This window comes from Mirounga angustirostris, unplaced genomic scaffold (assembly GCF_029215605.1).
Source record: "Mirounga angustirostris isolate CCGP_5_RB_7025 unplaced genomic scaffold, mMirAng1.0.hap1 SCAF_9, whole genome shotgun sequence".
Classification (NCBI taxonomy): Eukaryota; Metazoa; Chordata; class Mammalia; order Carnivora; family Phocidae; genus Mirounga; species Mirounga angustirostris.
In genome coordinates, this window is record NW_026991717.1 from 44,940,376 (window position 1) to 44,959,162 (window position 18,787).

Sequence of the window (18,787 nt, forward strand, 5' to 3'; positions counted from 1 at the left end):
AAAACATTTTTAAGTGAAATTTATATTTCCAGTAAAATCTTTCTCCAAATAGAACAAATTGAATGTTCTTTACGGTTTTTACACAAGCACCTTTTTATGGGTCTAAATTTAAATCCTCAAGAGCAGGGACATTTTAAGCGTGGTCTTTAACCACTGAACAGCATTAAAGGTGGATTGCAGCTCTTTTGATTAACAGAGGAACCTCTGAACTAGAAGCCAAGCTGAGCAGAGGTAGGTTTGATATTTTTTTCTTGAACTAGAACAAAAACCTTCCGTTTTTGTCGTGAAATCTTGGTTGGCTGCGACTTAAGCAGAACTGTAATGAAAGTAAAATTTTCAGAAATGAATAAGGATTTGATTGAAAGCTGACATGATATCATGAAAAATGACCTGGCTCACTTTCAGTTTGCTTCCACCTTATAAATACTAGCAAACCTGTCCTGTTTGCTTGTCAAATGGTCAGCCCTAAAATAAATCCATGGGGCTTAGCCAAAGTGTTGCCCTTAAATATGGCCCTTCGGCTAAATGTGCACTAATACCTGAGTGGGGCCTGAAATGGCAAAAGCAGTGCCCCCTGGGCCCCCTGGTCAGTGTCTTTCACAACTGTTACCTCCCACTACAGTCTGGGAGCCCTGCGCCCTCAAATGTTCTCCATGCTCTCCTAAATTGGGGGCTTTTCACGTGTCCTGTGGCATTTTCCAGGATCAGTAAAATTAACTCATCACTAGGATTAGTCCCAAACCCAAAACTAAATAAGAATTTGTCTGAAAAGAATATAATTGGGTTCTAATTTTCTTTCCCATTTACCTGTACAAAATATTTGGAGGAGCTGAGTAACATAGAAGTGGCCAAAGACATTGCTCTTCCCTCTTCAAAGCTATCTGGGGTTCCCTGATATTTCCTTTGGGGCCTCAAATCCTGCTGTCTTTTTTTTTTTTTTTCCCAATTCTAGTATAGTTAACATACAGAGTTTTATTAGTTTCAGGTGTACAATATAGTGATTCCAGTCTTACTATCTTTTTAACTAACACCCTTGACTTTCATTTTAGGCAAAATTTTGTCATCAGATTTTAAACCAATGAAACCAGTTATACAGTTGGAAAATAAATTGTAAATTGACATATCCTAACCTCAATTTTCTCTTTCAATAATAGTGTCTACAATCTATTACTTTTAGTGGAAATACATCTGCATTCCTGGCTAGGAGATTTTGCCCTTGAGGTACAATTAGTACCTGAATTATACATTCCAGATAAACAACCTAGGTTCACTTAAAAAAACAAACAAACAAACAAAACACTAACTGCGTGTGTCACTATAATTGAAAACTAAAGCTTTGTGCAGAAGAGTCACCTGATTATTGGACAAAGCACTAGTCAAGAAGTCAGCTTATATGTTTTGTGGTCCTAGGTTTGCTATAGGTTGTACAACCCATTTTAAGTCATGTACCTTGCAAGCTTCAGTTTCCCTACTTATAGAATATAATGATTAAGCACAGACTGGCCCCAAATTATGTATGTTTGAATCACTTGCCACTTGTCTGCTATGATACCTTGGAAAAGTCACTTAACCTCACTTGGTTTCTCATCTGTAAAAGGGAGATAATACCAGTGCTTTCCTCCTACGATTGTTATGAAGATGAAGAAAATATACATATTCAGAATATATGTGTATATATAAGTTATATGGGGCTAGCACATAGTAAATGCTATTAAATATTATCATCATTATTAATGGTGTTATTATCTGTAAACTGAGGAGAGGTCGGACCAGGAGATGTCCAAAGGTGCTTTCCACTGTGAAAATCTGTGACTAACTCAGAAGTCAGGATTTTCCATCTGAAGTACCTAGACCCTAGCCATGTTGAAGAAACAATCATGGTTGAGAAGGTGAACTGATTTGTCCATCACAAAGTGAGTTTATCTGCTGAGTGCAAACCAGAAACCAGGTCTCCTAACTCCTAGTTGCACGGTATTTCACTATTCCAGAGTGTTTCTCTAAGAGACCACACTAACTTAACTTTTACTCAGTCTGACCGTATTGTCCTTTGCTGAAATGGAGATTTAAAAATAGTAAAGTGTCTGAAATCTTAACACTTGCCGAATCAACTGTGAATTGTAAAGGCAGTTGGTGAGAATGCAGCCACTGCCCTCTACTGGTTCGACATGTACATTACGCCGTTCCTTGTCTGACTTCCGAGGGCTGGGCTCAAATAGGTAGGGATGGGTGGGAACAATTTTTAGGGTGAGGTAAAGCAAGATGCTGACCCATATTAACAGGAAGAGAAACATGATCTGGAAGGGAATACTATGAGCCTCTTCCCATTCATCACTTCACAGGATTCCCCCAGCTTCCCTGAAAATACTTCATCTTCATTTTTTTCATATCTGCAAAAATTAGTTTACTATATACAAATTTTTTTTTCTTGTTTCTGACTCATTGTTTTTGGCTTTACTCCCCTCTTCCCTTCACAAGCATCACTGATTCTAAGACACATAAATTACTGGCTTCTCCCTCTTATGGTCATTGTCTCTGTTTCTTTCCTTTATTTTTTTCCCTCCTGTTTATGCTTTATTTTCCTGGTATTTATTTATGTTATGTTCATGTCTGTGTGCTGCCAAATAGGGCTGTTAAGATTTATTGTGTTTCAGTGTCTCTAGGGAGACTCTTGTTTAAGCTTCATTTAGGTGAACCCACTCTGTGTTCGCACAAACAAGTCTGATTCTGTTTGCTGAAAGCAGTGACAAATTTCCAGACAGACCCTCTTACTACCATTCTTTGAAAAGGCTTTCCTGGTATATCATCAAGACCCTGGAAGGAGATCCCTTTGGGGTATGGTTTCATATTTATGGAATCTTGTCAGTTCCCTTAAAATACTTCCATCGTCCTTCCCTGCCGTAACGTTTATCACCAACCTACCCAAGTGCTTAGTCCCGCCCATGTGGATTGCGGCAGCCTTTCATTGGTGCTTCCAGCACCGGCCTCTGCTCCAACTCACCAATCACGAGGCTGCTTGTTCTGTTTCCCTGGATACAGCCTTCCGCGTGTCCGCTCCCCTGGAGAATTCCGCTGACTCCTTTCGTTAAGCAGGTCCCAACCCTTAATCCTAATATTCGAGACTCTCCAGAATGTGGACTCTGACCTACTCATGTTTCTGTCTTGGTACTATCACTTTATCACATCTGCCTGTCCCCTGTAAATGCCATTATTTGCTCCTTCGTCTGTCATCCCTGGAATGTGGAACTGGCTCACCTCTTCACGCTGCTGGGCTCTGCCTGCCAAATCCTCCCCTTCCTTCAGGGTCCACTTCAAATGTTCCTCTCCTGCCAAAAAGCATCCTCTAATTCCCCTATCTCTCCCTTCCATAACAGGACCCGTTCTCTCTCTCTCTCTCTCTCTCTCTCTCTTTTTTTCTTCTGATACAATTCAACTTGATGCATTATTGCCTAATGTCTTGAATTGTCCTTTCAACATGTCCATACATGTTCACCAGATTATAAGTTCCTAGAGAAACTTCTTTGGCATCTATTTGTTTTAATATCCTCAAGCCACCTACACTCCAGTATAATAAGAACAAATGTTTATGTAGTGCATACTAGGTAACCCTCCCTGTTCTAAGTGCTCAACTCATTTAATTCTCACAAGCCCTATGAAGTAGATACTGTTTTCCTCATGTTGCAAATGAGGAAACCAAAGCACAGAGAGGTTGAGTAACTTACCCAAGATGATACAGCTAGTAGGTACAAGAGCTGAGTTTCAAACACAGGCCGTATGGTGCCAGAGTCCATCTCTTAACCACCACCCTATATATAGTGACATAGTAGGCCCCCAGTAATGCTTCTTGTGCTATTTGCTGGAAAAATGAATAAGTAGTTGTTTTCACAAAAGCATACCATTTCCTAAGTTTTCAAGAGTAATCCTCCCCAAGTCAATGTACGCAGCAGATGTGTCTTCATCAAAATGCCAACAAGAGGCTGCGTTGGTCATTTCCCACACCTGCCCAGGCTAATAATTGTTCATTCCCACACATTGGTGTAAAGCCACAGAAGAAGGTCAAGGTCAGGAGGGTCTTTGAAGTCACCAAGACTTAATTCTAAGTATTGGCTTTGCCTTTCCTTCATCTTCATGTGCCAAAATACAGAATAGTTCCAAATTGCTTATTTAAAAATGTAAAGATAATTAAAACTGGTTCAGCATGTTTCTTTGTACTTCTTACTTTTTAAACCAGAGATTAAGCAGGGAAAACCCTGATTCTCCAGAGAAGAGCTTGGCTTTTCATGTTTATGACCTCCTGTTTTCTCCTTAGAACACCTTGCACAGAATATATCTAAATCACACCTGGAAACTTGCCAATACTTGAGAGAAGAGCTCCAGCAGATAACGTGGCAGACCTTTCTGCAGGAGGAGATCGAGAGCTACCAAAACAAGGTACATACTCTGAAGGTTTTTACCCAGGATTGAGGCAACAGTGGGAAGGGCGTTTATGCAGGACATCTGTCGAAGAATACAAACAGACTAGAGAATGAATGTCTTTCATCAGATATCAGATTTCTGTTTAAAATCTTTCTTCTAGAGATGATCATATACTTGGGGCTTTGTCTTACTGAGCTGCAAGTGTGTGAAATTCCAGCAATACAGTAACAAACGTATTCTCTTGTGCCTGTGACTATATACATGTATCTCCTATCACTTGGCAATGGGGGCTGGAGGAAGCAGTGTCCAAAAGCCTGAATGAATTGAGAGTTGTCCTGATTTCATGCTGGCGGATTTCAAGGTCTGGAAGTTGAATGTAAAATAATCTCAGCCTCCTGTTTCCAGAGGTTCAGAGAGTGTGTACAGAAAAAGGTTTGGAAGCTATTATCATAACTCCAGTCTGAACCCAGCAATGCGAGGCTGACAAAGGGTGCTGCTACTTGCCTTTTTCTTTACACGCTGATCAACAAGCCGCCAGAATGGGAGGGCAGGGCTGGAGAAGGGGAAGTTACAATTACCCGTTCTGCCTTGGTAAAGGGAAATGCTGTGGTTTTCCCCAATAATTATAAAGATGTAGGCCTAGGAAGGGTGACAGAGATTATGCAGACTAATCCTCCCCTTCATTTTACATATGAGGAGATTAGCATCCCTTGGCGTCTGGCAGGAGAGTGAAAATATCAGGACCAGACCATGACTCCTGGCTCCTAATTCATTCCTTCACCCCATCATATTGGTGGAAACCGTCTTAAAGTAAGCTTGGGGGAACAAGTGAGCAATGTAACAGATCCGTGTCCCCCTATAACTAAATTAAAGAGTGGGTATATAAAAGCAATTAAACAAGACAGGTTGGGGAAGAGCAGCACATCACTTTATTTGCCTTTGAGATAACAGGTAACACCAGCAGCCAGCCAGTGTTGTTAGAAAGGGAAACCAGAAAGCAGTAAGAAACAGCCAGGCCTGTGAGATGGGGTTCAGAGTCAGAAATGCTGGGATTTGCATCCCAGCTCCAACACCTCCTAGCTCTGAAACCTCTTAAGAGAATTTGTGTCCATTTATGGAAAATAGGAAAATGAAAAAAGACAAGGATGTCATACAGCATCTAGCTTGAAGCAGGTGCACAATAAATGTAATTGACGCCCCTTCTCTTCCTTATCCCCAGGAAAGTGGTGTTAAATTCCCCAAGGTAAAATAATGGCTCAAAAGAAGATCCTACTTTGCTGCTCTCCGAGGCCCACGGGTAAAGCGGTGGCATGTGTTGGTTTTCTGACTCATGTTTTCACCTGCTCATGACATCTTCCCCCGTCCCTTTGCCACCAAAATGGTAACGGAGGAATCAGAGGAGATGAGAAAGGGACTTGGAAGCAATCATTATAACCCAAACGTTTATTTTTAACCCTCTAGCTTTTTTGAATCCATTTCCAAAGAAGGCTTTGACAAAGCAGGGACAGTTGAAACAGCTGGACTGGGGATGTGGGTGACCGCGTATGTTGACGTGCGTTTGCTCCTCCGCAGCAGAGGGAGGTGATGTGGCAGTTATGTGCCATCAAAATCACAGAAGCGATACAGTACGTGGTGGAGTTTGCCAAACGCATTGACGGATTTATGGAACTGTGTCAAAATGATCAAATTGTGCTTCTCAAAGCAGGTATGTGCTTTGCAAGTGAATTTTGAGATCTTTTCCTCACCTGCTTTCGCCCGCCTATTAAAGAAATGCTTGGTAAGGAAGGTGTCGGGAACAGTTTTCCCCCAGTGTTAATAGCTCAGGTTTCTTTTAGCAGAAACTGAGTCCTTTTTAAAGGTTTTTGAGCAATCTGCAGGCAACATTCCCTCCATTTTGCTTCTCCTCTGAGTGAAATGATTAATTTGAAGGACACCCACATTCCCCCATCTTACCATCGCCTGTGTTTTGTTTCTATCACTCCAGACCCTCGGGAGGTAACAGTAAGTTGTTAGGAACGTTATTTGTGGAACTCAAAGGGACACCCCTGGTTTCTTGGTTTGTTTTAATAAATATGAATTGATACGTTTTCCTGGCAACTCTGAGACTCTATTGCAAGACAGAAGAATGCCAGAGAAGTAATTTTAACCCTGTCTCTCTTCAGGAATACAGGCCTTAGTTAGCTTCAGCATAAATCCTAAATTACGCTAGTGAACTGTGCCCCTTTAAATATAGAGAGTTGATGTGACTGAGAGTAGACAGCCCCCACTGTGCTGAATCAGAAAGGGGTCCCTACATTAATGCCTTCACAATAGATATATATTCACCATGATAAGAAAATCCACACCATTTCTGTCTTCGCTTAGGTTCTCTAGAGGTGGTGTTTATCAGAATGTGCCGTGCCTTCGACTCTCAGAACAACACCGTGTACTTTGATGGGAAATACGCTAGCCCCGATGTCTTCAAATCCTTGGGTAAGGAAATCTGGGTGCTCTGTCTTTAAATCAGGGCCATAGGAAAATACGGGAGCCCCACCAAAGAGCTACCTGAACAGAACGGAATCTGTTATTTGGAAACAAAAATTAAAGGATTTTATGCTTATGTTACTTTATAGTTGCTGAAGAAAATTCACACAGCTCAAACAGTTTTTGTTTATAGTACATTGGAAGGTTTAGTGTTTTGTTTTATCTAGTTTGTAATCGAAGAAATTTATATTGTCTAACCTTCCAGTTCCCTTGCAGATTTTAAGAACCAGATTTTCATAGGATAAATTATTCAGATAAACTAGAGAATGTGATTTGATACATAAAATCAAGCAAAGAGTACTTCTCAAATAACAACCATTAATAAGAATGAAATGTAGATATCAAAGAAATAAAATATAGCTAAGTGAAACTGACATATACTATAAAAATTATTTTGGATTTCTATAATTTAAATAAAGTGGGATATAATCACTAAGAGGAATGAAACAGTATCCAAGATAGAGTTAAGTGATTTTGAAAACAGTTAAATGACAGAAGGTCTGTATGCTTTAGGAAAGCTCATTGCCATTTAGATGCATACACATAATATGCAAATCTGAAAGAGTAGACATCAAACTTAACTGATTTTTTTTTTTTTTAGGATTTTATTTATTTATTTGAGAGAGAGAGAGAGTGTGCATGCAGTGGGGAGGAGCAGAGGAAGAGGGAGGAAAAGATTCCCTGCTGAGCAGGGAGCCCAACTTCAGGGCTCGATCCCACAACCCTAAGATCATGACCTGAGCTAGGGGCAGACACTTAACCAACTGAGCCACACAGGCATCCCCAAACTTAACCAATCTTTTGAGGATGGATTATTATTTTATGGGGCTTTCACATTCTATGTTTTCAGTTCTGTAATAGCTATAATGATTTTACCACCATACTGTGTCATTGGTTATCATTTTTAAGGGTGGCTTAGATCAGATAGAGTAGAAAACAAAAAGATCAGTGAATGTAACATCTCAGTTAGATTGTAGATGTTTGACTCTGTTGTTTAAGATTGTGGGTCCTGAAGTCAGGCAGCCTTGCTTTGAATTTCAGGTTGTTTCTTCCTACCTGTCTGAACTTAAGTAATTTTTCTCTCCAAATCTGTTTACTCACCTCTAAAATGGGAATAATTAATTAATAATCCCTCCCTCATAGAGTTGTTATGAAGCAATAAGGTACCCAAAGGAAGCTCTTAGAGTGGTACCTAATAGCACGCTAACCTTGCAACAAAAGTTCACTCTCATTATTTTGAATAGTGAGGATGGCTAAACAGATTTTTCTTTTAAGATTTCAAACTGTTAAACTGTAGAAATGTTATTCCTATCTCCTTGGATCTTCAACTACTAGATCCCTCTTCACCTTATTCCGTATTTTTCTCCAAGGATAATAACCAAAATCTTAAACTGTCTTTAACTTTGGCAGGTTGTGAAGACTTTATTAGCTTTGTATTTGAATTTGGAAAGAGTTTATGTTCTATGCACCTGACTGAAGATGAAATTGCATTATTTTCTGCATTTGTACTAATGTCCGCAGGTAAGATAACCAAATAACAATGAAATGCTTTAAAAATCGTCCAGGTAAAGAATTCCTACAAGGTACATAAGTTGTAATGGCTATGGAATATTCAGGTGCCTACCAAGAGAGAGTGCCACCCTTATTGAATCTAATTTTAAGTTTTATCAAACAGCAAGCCTCCCTCAATCCCCAACACATACGTGTACCTGTTTAAGAAAATCTCATGCCATTCTGATACAATCTTAAAAAATGAAAGTTGAGTAAAACCCAGTCCACAATTAACCTCTTGATATCATGAGAAATGCTCTGGGAGAGTAGGGTTGCCCTTCTGAACACAAATCTCCAAGAGAACTTGGTTTTTAAGACATCCTACTTTTTCTTAAGATTCATTTGGATGTCATCCACAAGTTTATCTGAATTTAATCTATGTTTTCAACAGGTACTGCCCCCTGGGGATAATCTGTTTTGCAAATTTACTGTCTTCTGTTTGGCATTCTTACACATAAAGACCAAATTCACAACCCTTAAGTCATTTGGAATGCTCTTGACAATTTTAGTTGCCTTGGATTATAAGGCAATTTTCATATTTGCCAGAAAGGCTAGCAGGATTGCTATGAGTATTTCATCCAGAAATATACTTATTAGAAAGATTTGAGCGTCCATGGTGGTTTCATTTGCCCTTGTGTATGGCTTTAGATTTAAATGTCTATCCTCTTGGAAGGAGAGGACTCTCCCCTTCTTTAAGTATCAGTAAAAATGGAAAGCTTTACCACTCCATCATAGATCAGTTTTCCACTGCTTTAGGAGCAAATCTTGAACAAGGAGTAAAACTGGCCTCTTGTTCCCGAATTCTGCACTGCGGCATAATAATCTGTGTCTAAGAGTCTGGAGGAATTGGGGTGTCCCGATACCACGTAGGAGAAATCCTAAGAAGTATCATTTTTCATGTTTAGATCGCTCGTGGCTGCAGGAAAAGGTAAAAATTGAAAAACTGCAACAGAAAATTCAGCTAGCTCTTCAACATGTCCTGCAGAAGAATCACCGAGAAGATGGAATACTAACAAAGGTAAGAGGGAAAGGTGTCCAGTTCGCATGGCCTGAACTAGCCCTTGCCACAGGTCTTGCTGCCAGCCACCCTTAGAGGTCATCTTACCGGCCCCCAGAGGTATCCATAAGCAATAGGCTACTGAAAAAAAAGAAGTATCTCCATTTCAAAAAACTTGGTTGGGCCAAAATTCAGGTTAAGTTCTACTTACTATTATTGGTTGTGAAGTGTCCTGCAATAATAGGGCAATGGTAGAAATTTTTTTTTAAGCATTAATACATTCTGGAAATCCTCCTCCTATTCCATCTAAGTTGTGCATAAAGCAGAGTTAATGTTCTGCATTGATATAAATTAGAGAAAGAATCTTCAAATTTAGAAGGAGGAAGTTATAAAGGACTAAAACAAGCAGGATAATCACATATTCTAATATTAGTTCTATTTCCATTACATTCATTAGTAATCAACAGAAAGTGACTTTTGTATTTTCGTCATCAATTTCCCATTACCGCCCCGTATTCAAAGCATAGGGCTTCATTTTTGCTAATTATTACCTTTTGCAATAAAAATCTAATTAGGATGTCAATTTAAAATATGCTAATTTTCTTCAGTGCTAGCACTAGTAGTATGTATTTGGTCTTTGAAAAATCAGCCTTATTCTTTCTTAGACTATTTAATGTGTTTTGTTGTTCAAGAAGATGGATTTGAGAGGTTTGGGTTTCTCTTCCTGCTTTCTTTTCTTTTCTTCTGATAGCTAGATTAGGTCAGAGAGGAGAAGTTGGGGGTTAATTGCTGCTTTGTTTTTATTTTGCACCTGTTCAATGAGAGATTGAGGCAGGAATGGAAAACAAAAGAACTCTCCAGACCCTTACCTTCTTCTTCATCTTCTTGCCCCAATGCAAGGATACAATTAGGTTCTTTCATTTTGGAGAGCACCTAGCACCTGGACGAGATCCGTCAAACATGTTTCTTAGGATTATTTTGGCTGAAGTAATACATCGTTTGTACAGTGTTTTGGAGTTTAAAAAGCATTGTTTCAGGCTGTTACTGTCTTCAACTGGCAAGTGGTCAATGCTGAGACTTCCATCCAGGCCTTCTGACTATTCTTTCTTCTGAGCCTTTTACTCAGACCCAGAATTGGTTTGTCCAGGCCAAGGTCTTTCCAAGAAGAAACTCGTTGTCATTGGAGTTGGCTAGTCGTGGTTCTGCATAAAATATGTAGGGGACGCGCTTATCTGCAGTTGCAGTGACCTCACCTGCCCATGACTGCTTCCTTGTCCTCTTCTCTGTCACCAGATGTCTTCTTCCTCCACAGCGGTGGAGGGCAGGGTTGGGGATGGGAGAGCAGAAAGCATGGTGGAATAGGAGAAGGAGGTGAGAGGCTTGGGTTCTTATCTCACCTCTGCCACGTTTGCTCATGAACATCTTTTCAGATTATTGTATTATTTGTCTTCAAATTTGTATTTAATGTATACCTGGTATTCCATGATATGCCTAAAATTTGTTTTTACCAATCTTCCTTCTGGGAAGAACACGTAAGCAGCTTTGAGTGTGTTTCACCTTTGTAAACAACGTTGTAAAGATCATCCAGATTCCCTGATTTTTGATGCTTATGTCTGTTCTCCCCTCACAACGTGTCCTTTCTTCCACTTACAGTTAATATGCAAGGTGTCTACATTAAGAGCCTTATGTGGACGACATACAGAAAAGCTAATGGCATTTAAAGCAATATACCCAGACATTGTGCGACTTCATTTTCCTCCATTATACAAGGAGTTGTTCACTTCAGAATTTGAGCCAGCAATGCAAATTGATGGGTAAATGTATCACCTAAGCACTTCTAGAATGTCTGAAGTACAAAACATGAAAAACAACCACAACAAAATTAACCGAGACACTTTATATGGCCCTGCACAGACCTGGAGCGCCAACACACTGCACATCTTTTGGTGATCGGGGTCAGGCAAAGGAGGGGAAACAATGAAAACAAATAAAAGTTGAACTTGTTTTTCTCATGCATATGATTTCCATTATGCCTACAGATATGGACCCTTTTTCTGTCTCAACTTCTTGATCATTGACCTCTGTTTACAACTGAAGGAGGGTACTAAAGTCGGAGGATTTCCTTTTCTTTGTAGCTCACTGCCCACAGACTTTCTGCAGAGTCACCAATCTGTTGGTACCAACAGAGAGCCCTGCAATAATCGGTACCTGGTGTGCAAAGCGGAGGTGGCGGCCTGACTTTGCACAACTTGCTCTTTGTTTCATGAAGGAAGTCTTTATGTTTTTCCACCGATTATTGCCAGTCAGCAGGATGGTATGAAAAGGGTCCATAGCACTAGCAACAATAGCATTATAATATATTACAGGGTAAATGGGCATGAAGACTATATATAGCTAAAAGAGATATTGTTTATATATTGTTTTAATTAATATAAAATGTAGTTACTGGTGTAGCTTTTCCTGTTGAATTGATAAGGCACTTTCATTTTGCACCTTTTTCTTTAAATGAAATGCTAGCGTGTTCACTGTCGTGTCGCATGCGCACCAGAAACACAAGTTTAACTGAGAAGGCTTGGAAGGAACGTCAGGAGGTATTTATGCTGCTGTTTACAAATGACTTTGAAAAGACTGGCTGGTCATATCTAGAAATCACGATGTGGATTATTATTACTATTTTTTTTTTTTACACTTCATTCAGAATTAGAAATGGAACTCTCCCTAAATTATACTTTGCTTCTTGGTAAGCTTAAGGATAGATGTGTTTATGCTTCATACAAAGTTGAATGGTCGATTGGTGCTATGGACTTATACCATCATGCACATTATTTTTTTAAAAAAAGCTTTTTTAAATGCCACCTCATGGAGGCAGGGGAGGGAGGGGAGGCTCATTTCACACAATTCAGTACTCATATGGACTCAGTCTCCACTTGGAATTCTTATGCTTTGAGAACAAATCAGTAACCCAAATATTTATTGGAATTCAGCTTTTATTATAAGAAGGACCCAAAGATTATATCTGGAGCAAACACACACTGCCCGTGTGAGGACATGAAGCATTTACTTTGTGAACGGTTATGTTCTTGGTATAATCTAGGAACCCTAAGAGTACATCTCAGAGTGAACTAGCTCTAGACTAGCTACCTCTAGATGCTATAACTCTAGAATATTGCGCTCCATATTTCACAGACAACGGATAGAAGGGCGAGGGAGGTATGTAACACTGAACCAGTTTCTCTTATTTAAATATTAAATATTTTAAGCATTCAAAGTGAAGTTAATGCTAGCCACAAACATTTACTCTTGTATTTATCTTCACTAGAAAACTGTGGACTGTAATTTATTTTATTAAATATTTAGAAGATTGTTTGGCTTTTGTGTTCAGGTGAGAAATATTGAATGTTTTTGTTTAATTTCATGTTTTGGAGGGTTTATTTTAATAATTCCCAGTGGGGGAAGGGAGAATGAACAGTCTGATATGCACGTGTGCATATTTTAAAAATAAGTGCCGTTTGGAAACGTAGGCATTAGAAGATGATTTTAGTCAGTCGGGGTGGGATTCAAACTTCTGGTCTGACTTGAGAGACCATGTTTATACAGAAAAGGGAACATCTTCCCATAGCATAAAGGTGGGAGTTTCTAGGCAGCCTTTATGGCAGAGAAAGTGTCTCTACCACCAGGGTCCTCCTGAATCTTCCCTAGGAATTGTGGCTCCTGATGTCACGTGGATCACAGCATGGGCTTCCCAGAGCCCTTTACTCTCGCTTTAACTCCAGCTGATTCTCTGACTTGGTTCCTGGGGGATTTGGAAAAGAGGAAGGAATTTTTCACACAGAAGTGTGTATGAAGCCTAAATAACATCTTAATTTTTTTTTCAAAAATATAGTAAGGTTTTAACCATAAATAGAAGACGAGAGTAATATTTACTTAAATTTCTTACAAGTATATTAAACTTTATGTGAGTGTTTATATAGAGAGGTTAACTATCAGCATATAGTATTTATATTTGGGCAAGAAGGGTTAAATCAAATTTTTTAATTTAAATAAGCATAGTTCCTTTAAAGATCAATAGTATTTATACTCTGAAAAGAGTAACAAGCTTAGTTCAGTTATTTATTTGTCCATTTTTTTTTTTCCTATTGTTTCTCCTGGGGAGGGGGGAAATGGTGTGTTTTTATTTTGGTTTGATTCTTGTTTTTTGCTTTTTGTCATTCTGAGTCACTAAATTTGGGGATGGTTTTATTAGAGTATATTAACTTCTTTTTAACCAAAGCTTTCTGAATATGACCAGCCTCAGGTGCTAGCGCATTAAAGAGCAACTAAACTGAATTCCAGTGTCCATTTGTGAAGTGATAAGAGTTAATTGAACTTCTCTAAGGGTGAGAGAGAGCATAATGTTGAGCTTAAAAGAAATTCCTTTTCCCAGAAAGGATTTTGCATGTACCAAATGCAAAAAAAAAAAAAAAAAAAAGATGCTTGATCTCAGTAGTCGTCACGACATGGTGACATTGCTTTTAAAATAAACCAACATACATTGACATGATGCTGCTACCAGGTCTTTGTGAAAGAAAAGCAAGGTGAGGACTTTAAGAGCAAAATATGTTGCCAGTGTAGGGACAGAGCAGGGGAGGCATGCTCAGTGAACAGAGGGAACAACCATTATTTGGATCAAAGTTGGGATCTGAAGTTAAACCATAAATTCAGTTTAAAAAAATGACCTATAGAAAAGGATGTGAAAACCTTTGTGTTTTTATTTTCTTCTTATAGAAACACCTGTGTGATGACACAGACTACTTGGTGATACAGAATAACGATTGTTTAAGAGTTCTTATAATTAAAGTTTCCTAAACTTAAATACCCAGTAGTCTTTTAAAGATGGAATCACATCATTGTTATCCCAGCTGCTATGATGCCTTTTATATAGTTTTTTCATAGAGGGTACATAAGGCTTTTTGTACGAAGCCTGAATACCTTTGGTTACAGTGGTGTCAGATGGTGGCTTATATTCTGAAGAACCTGGCCTTGGTCACAATGAAAACAAAAGTGCAGATGAAAGTGCTTTTTTGGACAGTTTGCAAATTGTGTTAAAGCTATGGATTTTTTTTTAAGTGTTCAGCATCCTAATTTGCGTTAAAGCTACGGATTTTTTAAAAAGTCTTCAGCATCCTAATTCACCCTTCCTAACTTAAGGAAAATATAACTTAAGACACTGCTTCTAAGTTTGGTTGTTCTTTATAGAGTGTGGATACCCAGATCTCTGTGAGCATATGGGGGTGGGCTGAGGGCCAGGTGAGGAGGGAGCGTGTGTGTGTGTGTGTGTGTGTGTGTGTGTGTGTGTGTGGTTTTCGTGTGTATGATGTGCGTGTGTCGGACCGCTTCTAGGCTACTAAGTGTCAATGGAAAAGAAAATGTATTCAAAATACTTAAATCAAAACTAGAAGATGGGGGAAAAAAAGATTTATTCTATACAAAGCCTTGTCTGGACCACTTTAGAGAGACTTCTATTTTTTTAACCCTTCTATAAATATTTGATGGCACTTGAAATATTCCTGCAATAAAATGTGATTTGTGTAAAGAAAAAAAAAGATTTTGTAATGTGAAACAAAGAAAGAAAGTAATGTAATTTTCTAAAAAAAAAAATACAAACAAACAAACTTTGTATTATTTTCTTGATGGAATTTGTCTATCTGTCTTTGGAAAACTTTTTATTTCATTGAATGTGCCATAGTAGAAATATGTGTTTTTAGTTTTAGACTAAGGAATAGCTGTTTGTGTTCCGACATTCCAAAATGCAAAACAACCTAGTAGAATCTTTAATGAAAAGGTTTAAGTAGGATGTAAGCTTCTCTCATTGTTGCTTTTTTGCACATGTTCTTCATTCCTCTCTAGTGCAATATGTACATAAAGCACTTGCGGGTGTACCTTGATCCCTCAGGGAAAAAAATACATATTTGTACAGTTTTGGTTTTTTGGTTGGTTTTTTGTTTTTTTTGGTTTTTTGTTTGTTTGTTTTTTGCCTTTTGTTTTTGGCTAAGGAATGTCGATTGAATCACTTGTTATTGTTGAGGGGCAGCCAGATAATAATCCTAAAGCCACTGTTTTCAAACATTGATTGTTTAAATCATGTGTCCTTCCAGTGCTATTATTTTAAGATAATAATAATAATAAAAAGTTATTTTCTGACAGTTCTTTGTGCTGATTGGTGAAAAAAAAAGGGTAAATAAGCACCTTATGATTGACTTACTGTGAATGACAATCCATCTTGATATCAACAATAGAAGCCCTATCACTTTGGAGTTGGGGTTAAGAGTCAGAAACAATGTGCTCAGGGATCTTCTAAAACTCTTCAAACAGGGTGGCCAGTACTACTGGGACAAATTGTGTTTTTTATTATTAATAATAGTGATAATAATACTATCCCTCAAGGCACAAGTGAACTGTATAGAATTGCCTGTGTGTGTGTATGTGTGTGTGTGTGTGTCTGTGTAAACTCTTCACTATCGTCTCATTTTGTTGAGTTCAAAAACGTATGTGTTCTTCAGTCCCGTGTGGTTAAAAATGTTGAATAACTTCCAAAGCAGTATAAAGTTATGCCAATACGTTCACGAGATAAATCAATAGGCAGTATACCAACAGAGAGCATCACTTCAAGTGCAGTCCTACCTACTCCATTTACTTCTAATAATTAAAATATTCATGCTAAATATATTCATAGCATTATATATTAGAAACTTTCCAATTCTACATGGTATGCAAAAAATTATTTAAACCAGTGATGAGATAAGATCCCTGCCTATCAGTGCAGTAAAAGAGGTGAAAGTTGGAACACATTTTTTTCAAATGCCAGCAAATAACTTATCTTCATTGTGTTCTCTAGAAGCAAACCAAAAAATCCCTTTATGGAACACAGTGCTTTTACTTCTACACTTACAGTTTTCGTCTGTTGAATTAACACAAGAGCTAATGTTTAAAGACAAACAAAACCCACCTATGTAACAGTGCCACAAGCCGGCTTTTAGGGTTACATTTGACATTTTTGCAATATAGCTTCGTTCTCATGTTTCCATGTATTTTCATAAGGTCAGTGAACCTCAGCATAATTGTTGGCTTTTCTTCCATACCTGGAATACACATTCAGAAGAAGCTGTTACATATATTCTTACTACCATAGCAGAGTATAATTTGGGAAAACTTTCCATGTTGTTTAGATGAAAAAGAAACTTTGACCTCATTGTTTTTGATAATAAAGACTATGGAAAATGCAGAAATCTCTCTTTCTCTCTCCACCTATATATATACATGTATTCATATATATATATACATAGATTCGTATGTATTCATATACACACACACAAACAGGTTATTGACATTTTCACATACTGTAGCACGTGATTGCCACGTCTTATAAAGATACGCTACAACAGAACCCTATAGAAACAACTTTATACTATGGATCAGATTAACAGAAATATAATTGCAACAGTAAATCTTGACCTATTGCTAATAGTCTATGATACAAGTCTTCATTCTATCCCTAAACACTAGTATTATTAAAGAGGCCTTCCTATTATTGTTTATTCTTAAGATATGAGAAGGCTGACGACAATGTCTTTACAAAGCGATCGGTTTCACTTCTGGGTTAGTTGCTTGTTTGTGTAAGGAAGATGAGTTTTGTCAGGCTCTCAGAATAATTTTTAAAGTAATCCAGAAGCCTGGCTTTATACCAAGGAAATATAGATAGAGGGATCTCCATGTTTAACCAGACCCTCAGATCTTAGAGCAATAAATACATTCATTCAGTCATTTACTTATTTATAAATGAATGACAGAATATTCAAAACAAATAAACAATGTTTTTTTCAGCAATGCAATATAACATGGAGGAAAGCATGTTAGGAAAGTGAATATGAATATTTTAAATAGATGCCTATAGAATCCGTGTTTGCTGTTTACATTTGGTGTGTCTGCCACATTTTCTTTTACTTTTTTCCTTCTGAGAACTAAGGAAAGCTTGCTATTAGCTTTGACACACTGCACACACCATTATGTTGTTCTCTAAGAGCAAATAAATTCTCTCCAGTGTCCCGTGTGTTTCCTTTCTCACTCATTATTACTTTAATGTGGATGAAAACTATTTCTAGGAACTTGGTTATTATTGAACAGATTGCATTATGTAAATGCAGATAATTCTCGAGCAATATAGTGAATATGATTTCACACACACAAAAACCCGTATGTACTGTACACATCTTCCTGAATCCAAAATTCTCTTATCCACAGTGGTTTGAAATCTCATATAAAACAGTGGTAAATTTTTAAACATTAGGACATTAGCTGGCTGCTTCTTTAAATGTACCTGTATTGTCTTCCTGCTCCTTTTGTGGAGATGTGTTTTTGTATTGGATGTTTGGGCCAATGGGAGGCTTCAAGCTACAACATATTTTCCCAGTTTAAATATATTTAACATATGACAAACCCCAGACAAGGCTTTTAATATGTATAAAGAACTGCAGTGTTAGGTGGTTTATTTGCAAACCGTTTTCAATGTTGTCCATTTTTATGGCACCTTTAACAATATTCTTGTTTCCAAAGTACAAAAAAAAAAAAATAGGTTAAATAATCTAGCCATAACTGAATGTCAAGCAATAAAACAAATGACTTTTGTGCATAGACTTAAAAAAATACAAATCTTAGACATCTGCATGTAAATGCAATCTCTTGTTTACTGCTTTCTTCAACTTGAGCAATTGATTCCTTATTTACTATTAACTTAAGAACTTGTAATGGCCTGTACACATTTTCTCTCTTACTCTTCTTTCAAATTTACCTTTGTCCCTGCTTTTAAGTCATAATATTTAATGTTGTTCTGCACATCTCTATACAGTTAACTTTTGGGCTTTCATTCTGTATAGATAAGAAAATGTTATATTATAAACAGCCTACTCAGTGCAAATATTTATCTGTTTATCAAATCCACAATATGCTGTATAATACTGGTTTTACTATATAATCTATTTTAGACATAGCTGTTTAGAACTAGAGTGTGCTATTTTTGTGTTTTTCTGATGTGTGGTGCTAGATAAGTTACTTTTGTGAACAAAAAAAAGTCCCTTTTATTCCTAGACAATACCACCTTTGGGTCTTGTTAATTTCACTGAGTATAACTCTATATTTGTATATATATATACATAAATATATATCTACCTGTTCCCAACTAGCAGCTGTATCAGAGTGCTGGATTTGGGACATGCTTTTCTCTTTAAATACATAATATCATTATATAAATTATTCTAGAGTGTATTTAAT

The 18,787-nt window shown here is 37.7% G+C and overlaps 1 protein-coding gene across 2 annotated transcripts in view; it reads left to right on the forward strand.

Moving 5' to 3' along the window:
• RORA (RAR related orphan receptor A) overlaps positions 1 to 18,569 on the forward strand; it is a 717,927-nt gene extending 699,358 nt beyond the window's left edge. For both annotated transcript variants that reach the window (XM_045899942.3, XM_045899941.3), the window contains 6 exons: positions 4,307 to 4,428; positions 5,986 to 6,118; positions 6,778 to 6,885; positions 8,347 to 8,457; positions 9,393 to 9,505; positions 11,138 to 18,569. In XM_045899942.3, coding sequence (XP_045755898.1) covers positions 4,307 to 4,428; positions 5,986 to 6,118; positions 6,778 to 6,885; positions 8,347 to 8,457; positions 9,393 to 9,505; positions 11,138 to 11,302 — 752 coding nt within the window. In that variant the 3' untranslated portion in view covers positions 11,303 to 18,569. The remainder of the gene's footprint in view (positions 1 to 4,306; positions 4,429 to 5,985; positions 6,119 to 6,777; positions 6,886 to 8,346; positions 8,458 to 9,392; positions 9,506 to 11,137) is intronic.
• Positions 18,570 to 18,787: the final 218 nt, after the last annotated feature.